The 7,919-nt window shown below is 34.4% G+C and overlaps 2 protein-coding genes and 1 long non-coding RNA gene across 3 annotated transcripts in view; all 3 read left to right on the plus strand.

The window, feature by feature from the left end:
* Positions 1-850, plus strand: part of LOC107553903 (E3 ubiquitin-protein ligase Itchy-like) — a 17,821-nt gene extending 16,971 nt beyond the window's left edge. The window contains exons 21-22 of the mRNA XM_016236252.1: positions 612-732; positions 845-850. Of these exons, the coding sequence (XP_016091738.1) occupies positions 612-732; positions 845-850 (127 nt within the window). The remainder of the gene's footprint in view (positions 1-611; positions 733-844) is intronic.
* A 283-nt stretch (positions 851-1,133) lies between these two features.
* Positions 1,134-3,090, plus strand: LOC107553907 (uncharacterized). The gene is made up of 2 exons (XR_001605003.1): positions 1,134-1,205; positions 2,557-3,090. It is a non-coding gene; the product is annotated as an uncharacterized lncRNA (long non-coding RNA).
* A 2,295-nt stretch (positions 3,091-5,385) lies between these two features.
* The window catches only part of LOC107553909 (small nuclear ribonucleoprotein-associated protein B'), a 7,941-nt gene continuing 5,407 nt past the window's right edge, over positions 5,386-7,919 (plus strand). The window contains exons 1-2 of the mRNA XM_016236259.1: positions 5,386-5,518; positions 6,228-6,379. Coding sequence (XP_016091745.1) covers positions 5,516-5,518; positions 6,228-6,379 — 155 coding nt within the window. The 5' untranslated portion in view covers positions 5,386-5,515. The remainder of the gene's footprint in view (positions 5,519-6,227; positions 6,380-7,919) is intronic.

Consider the following 7,919-nt stretch of genomic DNA (forward strand, 5'->3'; position numbering starts at 1 on the left):
ATATAATAATGACATAATATATAATTATTATTTCTATAATTAAACATTAAATAAATTAATATGTATTATAAATATTTTTAATTATAAATTAGTTATAAATATTTCTAATTATTTGTATATGTAATATATATATTTATATTATTATAATAATTAAAATATTTTGTATATTTACAAATAAATGTAGCTGCTTTATATGTAGAGAGAGAGATACACATAGATATATATCGATATAAAATTACATTTATTGCATACAATAATGACATTATATAATTATATAGATAATTCAGAATATTATGTTAAATGTTAAGTTATAATAAATATAATTTATAATTATTATAATTAATATGTTAAAATAAATAAATAATAATATTATATAAATATAATTTAAATTTTTTCTTACGAAAAAAGCCACTAGGACTGTAAAAATATCTAATGAAAATGCTAAAGATTGATTCATTTTTGAAAATTGTTAAAAATATATTTTTTAATGATTATGATTTATATAATAAAATAATTATAATAAGTCTATTTTCATCTTGACAAACAGCATATAGTTACAGCACTATTAGCCATAATATCAGTGCGTGATTGTGGAATAAAACGTGTTGCAGGTTGGTTGCTGAGTGGAGGCTGTCCAGAGGGGTCGAGGAACAGACTCAGGCGTTTCTCGAGGGCTTTAATGAGGTCTTGCCGCAGCAGTACCTGCAATACTTTGATGCCAAAGAGCTGGAGGTACAAACTACACTTCATAACATTCAAAGGCCTTTTCTGTACAAATGCATCTCTGAGCTCCAAATGTCACAAGACATTTTCAACTATATTTTGTGTCTGCTGTTAATATCAGGTGTAAATGAGGCCATAGACATGTAACCAATATATTAACATCATCAAACCTTGAACATGTTAAGAGTGTTTTTAAATGTTTTTGAAATTTGAACTTAAAATCTTTGGGGAACTTCAAGTAGATATATAAAATTAGGTATTCAAAATTCATCACAATGAAATAGTATCTTCCCCTTATTCTTCTGCATGTATGCCTGCACAGCCTATTGGTTTAAATGCAATGCCAGTACGTTCTCTTGCACTTCAAAGAATATGTTTTTGATCAGAAGGTATGTTGTGATTTCTGTAGGGAGCAATGGGCCGCAAAAGTTCTGTATTGAGAAAGTGGGAAAAGAAAACTGGCTGCCAAGGAGCCACACATGGTAAGATCAGAAATCATATTTGATTATCGTACTGTTACTGTACTCACTCACTAAAGGCCTGTTCACACTGACAGTAATAAGAATTAAGCTTATATGTATATAGTATATGGAAATTGCATTGTGCATTAAAGCAGATATGACCTGTTGTGGCAGATGGTTTTGCGTCGAACAAAAATGACCAGTGTGCAATTCATTCACTTCTGCAGACCTCCTTAAAATATAGATGAAATCATTTACAGTCTTCAAGCTAAAAACATAACGTTCTTCTAGTCAGTGAGACTGCCCTGCAGCATCTGCATGAAATCCTGCATTTCTTACTCATTTTGGATGCTGTTTAGCTCCAGCAGGTCTCAGCTTTCTCACTAGATACGATGCACTCTGTAGCATTTTTTGCTTTAGACAACCATTTGTGCAATGAAGAAGTCTTGTGTTCTCCCTTAATCAACAGAAAAACACCACAAACACGATTCCTTTCTTCCTCTAAACCAGATTACAACCATTTGTTCAATTCTCAGCCCATTTTCACATGTGGGTCAAAGACGAAAAAGGGGTTAAGCGTAAAAACAATAAGTGTAATACTGCTTTAAATTGTTGTTGTTTTTCTCCCCCCAAAATGAAAAAGTAAAATTGAATTGCAATTTTGTTTTTGTTTTTCCGAGCAAAAAATAAATATCATACGTTCTTCCCTGATTTACAGAAGAGACCCACTAAAATGTCATTCAATCTCGTCAGGCATATTTACAACAAAAATCAATTTATGACATATTAAAAGACTAATTACTTCCACCCCAAATAATAATCATTTTTAAAATTTGCCACTATCCTAGGTTTTTGCCCGTTTGTCAGTAAGAATTTTTACTCATTTAAAACACAATAAAATTTAATATGCTCACTTATTCTTTTATATATTTTAATATGTATAAGCATGTAGTTTGAATTTTTACATAAATATTGTGTTACACTGAATGACAATGTAACATTATTTCAACCAAATTTTTACACTTTATTCTCCAAAAACTTAAAAGTAGGCACTTTACTTACATTCAATGTGCTTTCTATGGACATAAAATCACTTTTGTACATTTCTTTTGATGCGGACATCTTAACGTCTTTGACCCATGCATGAATGATTCTGAAGACATTATTTTATGCCTTATACTGATATCTTTTTTTTTTTTTTAAAGCTGATACTTGTATATACTCTGAAACATCTTCATTATATTGTTAAACAACTATACATGATGGAAAGTTTGTATTGATACTTTTGAACGCAGCATTATCACATTAGGCAATATCAGCATGCAGGGCTGTGCAGCTTTTTAAGTGCTTATTTGATTTTTCACCCCACCAGCTTTAACCGTCTGGATCTGCCGCCCTATAAAAGCTTCGAGCAGCTAAAGGAGAAGCTGCTGTTTGCCATCGAGGAAACGGAAGGCTTTGGTCAGGAGTGATGCATGCACACTTTCCATCCGCTTTCACCGTCATATCAAACTGGTGCTGCTACGAGGGAGAAACGCTCTGTATCCATTAGCTTAGGTCTTCTTACCATCCTCTTCTGATTTTACGCTGCCTTAGTCGATGATGGATGCACAGCAATGCAGCGCCCCTCGGCTCACTCTATGCACACTGTGTGACCCTCGTATTAACCTGTTCATGACTGCCACCCGTCTCTACTGTAGTAATGCACATGCAACAGACTTTTCCTCTAGAACTTGAAGTTCAATTGAGTTTTGCATGGTATGTGTCTGAATGAGTCTCATCTGTTGTGCGTACATGTACAGAGGAGTGCAAGACGCAATTTCATATGGTTTGTATTGCCACTGCAGATCTGTACCTTCATGCAAACATGGGTTTACCAATTGAAAAAGGTTGCACTTTATTACTGGCAGAGTGATAACAGCTAATATGAAACATGCAGCAGGTCACATTTCACCTCAAAATCAAGAGAATTAGAAATATTATTTTGCATGAAGAAAATGTATAGTTTTTACATGATTTTCATGAAAATCAAGCACATTTTCCTTTTCAAATTAACTTGTGATGCAAGAAAATCTCATTCTCTAACTGAAAAAAAAAATAGCTGCAAAGAATGGGCTTTATGTTCTTCATGCAAAATATAATTTATTTTGATTTCGGGTGAGCTCTGACCTAGAAATGCTTAGTAAGAGTGTGTGTGTATATATATATATATGCACATATGGTTGGATAAACATAAAGCAATAGCCCAAAAATGCCATCGCCACATAATTAAAATATTCACTTTCTCCTCAATCTTGAACTCACAAACCACTTGACTGACGCTATAATGTTAGCCATTTTAATATGATCAAACCTGCAGCTAGAAATCTTGATCCTTTTATACCTTTAATGTGAAAGAATCACAATATTTGTGGGGGGAATTAGTGCAAACCTAAAGAAAATGTGCTTTATTTTGTGGAAAATAAGGTGTGTGTGTGTTTTCGAGCTTTTGGTTGACATCATTTGTTGTTATGCTGAAGATTTAGCACTGAAATCGTGCCTATTCTGTTTATTTCAAAGATTTGGCTTCTTATTCAGATGCAAAACACAAAACCAGGACTGTAAATACTAAGGTACAAACAATAACTTCCGGTTATCAAAGTGGAGTAAAGCAAAGCGTTTCTTATGTGGTACGAGTCATATGCATTTCTTTCCAACACGAGTGACTCTTTAACAGGGTTTTTAGTTTCTCAGTGATCGGTTTTCCTCAGCGGATGAGTACAGATCGTGGGTGATTGGATTAGCGTCGGCTGTTTTTGCACTTTATTTTAGGTCATATTTTCTAATTACCAGATTGTTTGGATTTAAAGTGACCTGACAAATACAGGTCAGAGATGGAAAGCGTCCAGCTAAACGCCTCACACCTGATGTTACGTGTTCTCATGTCTTACAGCTACTCTTTATTTTCTTAACACTGTAAACCATGCAACACTTAGCCTGTGATCTACAGCATATTAACATCAATTAGGCTGGATTTAATGATTTGAATTCTATTTATTTTTCTGAAGTGAATGTGTACAGTTGGATGATTAATATAAAAATACCAATTTATTCTCAGCTGAAGGAATAAACTAAATTCATTTAAAAATGTATTGCTTCTTTTATTCTCGTTTATTCTGTACGTCTAAGATTACCAGTTTGCCGAAGTATTTTTCTAAATATAAAAGCGATGCATGCTGATGAACAGTAGATTCTGTTCAATTAGATTATTAGTTTATTCAGCAGGTTATTTAGAGAAAAAAAATACAATTAATAAATATATAAAAATGTCTTGTAATGGAAATAAAGTAGTATAATAATAAATAGTAATAAACTGATAATAGTAAAGTACCTTTATTATTGTTAAAATAATATGTTGCTTAGAATATTCAGTGTTCTGTTGCGGGCAATTCTCGTTTTTTATTTTTTTGTGAAAAAAGACGATATACTGTATGTGACCCTGGAGCACCAAACCAGTCATAAGGGTCAATTTTTTGAAATTGAGATTTATGCATCATCTGAAAGCTGAATAAATAAGCTGTCCATTGGTGTATGGTTTGTTAGGATAGCACAATATTTGGTCGAGATACAACTATTTGAAAATCTGGAATCTGAGGGAGCAAAAAAATCTAAATATTGAGAAAATCATCTTTAAAGTTGTTCAAATGAAGTTCTTAGCAATGCATATTACTAATCAAACATTAAGTTTTGATATATTTACGGTAGGAGATTTACAAAATATCTTCATTGGAACATGATCTTAATATCCTAATGATTTTTGGCATAAAAGAGAAATGTATAATTGTGACCCATACAATGTATTGTTGGCTATTGCTACAAATATCCCCCAGCGACTCAACACTGCTTTTGTGCTCCAGGCTCACATATTAGACTAATATTATTAAATTACTATAAATAAATTAATAGTAATATTATTATTTTAATATTGATTAACATTATAATCTTTACTACATTCACATAAAAAATAATCAAGACTGAGTGATTTATTTTTCACTTATATTATTCCTTTTCTCTGTGATCGTATTTTGTATTTCTTTTTTATTTCGCTAAAAGAAGCCTGATTAAAAAAATATATATATATATATTTTTTTTTCGTACAATGTACACACAGAAGGAGCAGCGGACGGAAGCGGACAGTTTAGATCGTGTTCCGTGTTTCCGGTCGGACTCCCGTCGCGTCGCACTCTTTTCCGCTTCGCCTCCATTAAAGGACTCAGCGGCGGTTTGCGGGTCAATTTTTAAAACTAGTTTGGCAGAATCCGATATTAATCGGAGCCATCCGAACAGCAACCATGGTAAGACTTCGCTATTTGTCTTATTAGTGTACGATTAAACAACTACCTTAATATTTCTGCTGTTTAGTGAAGATTATGAGTTCAAACTGGGTTCGTTATCATTACGTTGTTGATGCTTAGCGCTAGCGATCGGCTAGCGGCCGAAAACAAATACAATCAGGCATTTAAAACGCATTAGAAATGATAGTTTGTTTCTGAAACAAAATGCAGGAACCTTTCTCTAAAAATCCAGTCTGGAGAATGATATAATGGTGAGCGTTTGTTTGCTTTTGTAGCACAGAGATCGATTTAAACCATTTTATATGATTACATAATTATGCTAGTATGAGTTATGTTTTGCAGCACATTTTTTAGGAGTTTAAGTCTATTGTTTACGTTATTTGTCTGCTCCAGTGGGGAAGAATAAGCGGGTTAGCTGCGCAACGCAATCAGGAAGAAGACTTTTATTTTGCTCTCCGATTGTTTCCGTCGTGGTCAATAAGTGCTTTGATTTATTTATTATCTAATAAATAGATGTGCATGCTTTAGGTATTAACCATAACTATTTATAATAAAAATAAACATCCAAAGCACAATGGACAGTAAGAGTAACTTGTGTACCTTGAACAGGGTACATTGCAAAATAAAAGTCCTATGTTACCAGTGTCTGCTGGTCAGTGTGATGCATGTGTATCTGTAATGTTGTGTTTAACTCTTGCTTGTCTTCCAGACGGTGGGTAAGAGCAGTAAGATGTTGCAGCACATCGACTTCCGGATGCGCTGTATCCTGCAGGACGGCCGGATCTTCATCGGCACGTTCAAAGCGTTCGACAAACACATGAACCTGATCCTGTGCGACTGTGACGAGTTCAGAAAGATCAAGTGAGTCCATCGGCAACCTTAACCCTTTAACTGTCACCCCCCATTTATTAAAGTAGGCGTGCAGGTGCACTGTCCAAACTTAAATTTGTTGTAATTTTATGAACACTTTGGAATACAGACATACGGTTGGTCTCTTTTTAAAGAAGAAAATCCGCAAATTATTGCAAAAGTGGAAATTTTTTCAAAAATGTATGTATCAAAAAGTTATAGTAGTTTAAATTGACTGTAAAGAAAATGCACTATATTAATTTTATTTTATATATATAATACATATTTTACATATCAGGTTTTACTCTAAAATTGGTATAAAATTATAGCCTTATGTCTAAGTAAGTTATGTTCCAAATTTGAAGTTGATATGAAAAAAATGGAGGTTCCTGTGAGATTTTATTTAGGGAGTTATACCACAAACAGCCACCGGGTGCTGTCCAAACTCCATTACATTTTTTTTTAATGCATTTTCCTGTCACAAATGTCTAGATTTCTCTGTCAATATTACTTCTATCTTAAAATAACCACCAAATATGGAATCCTGAGACTCAGACTTTCCAATTATATGTTTTTTGTCAAGATTATAGAAGGTTTTGATTCTAAAAGAGCGTAACGCATTTTGTAATATGACACTTGACACCGCCCACTAAGGGGGAGGAGACCGCCAAAAGATTTTAAAGTGCCATTTCCATGGTAACGCAATGTCTGATTTCGAAATGGTTTTCACGGGATGAATCTTGGGCTTCTAAGCTTTCAAATGATATATGATTTATGATGATTACAAAAAGATTTGATAGAGGAAAACCCCCCCCCCCAAAAAAAAACAGCTCCAAACGTCCCACTGGTGGTACGGTGACAGTTGAAGGGTTAAAGTCCCCATGAAATCAAAATTTAAGTTTTTTGGGTGTTAGTATCAATATGTTAGTCTTAAGATTATCTATAAGGCAGTGTGCTCCAAAACAGTGACAAAATGCGCATTTAGAAGATATAAGCATTCAAAGCTTGCAGTTCGTCACTTCCGCCAAAACGGCTCAGCGATTTGTTTGACGTCACATCGTACTTCAGCTTCTCATCAAACTTTCTGTCCAATCAAATGCTCTCTAGAATCCGAAGCCCCGCCCCCTACACTAAAATAGACACGGAAGCCGCGGCTGAAATCGGTCACTTGTCCACAGAATTAGTAGGGCCTTTCGCACCGCTTTAGTTCCAGAACTAAATGGACAGTACTAAAGTACTGGGACGATTTTGCGGGAACTATTTCTCAGTACCATTTAAAGGGTTGCGTTCGCACCGAGAGTGTGTACTAAGTGACGTGTCGACAGCGACGTCATTCGTGCGCGGTGTTCAACAACAGAAACAAAGAAGAACAACATTAACAACAGGAGGATGGAGAACGCTGTGATCGGAGCTGTGTTTGTTGTGTCTCGCGGGTTTCACAAGAATGGACATGGAAAGTCGACGTATACGTAAAGCGACTGAAAGAACGGAAAGGAGGACTAAGAATCTCCAACGACAACTGGCAGTGCTACATTTGCTACAAGTGCCTGCA

Source organism: Sinocyclocheilus grahami, unplaced genomic scaffold, assembly GCF_001515645.1.
Source record: "Sinocyclocheilus grahami isolate Dianchi unplaced genomic scaffold, SAMN03320097.WGS_v1.1 scaffold485.1, whole genome shotgun sequence".
Taxonomy (NCBI): Eukaryota; Metazoa; Chordata; class Actinopteri; order Cypriniformes; family Cyprinidae; genus Sinocyclocheilus; species Sinocyclocheilus grahami.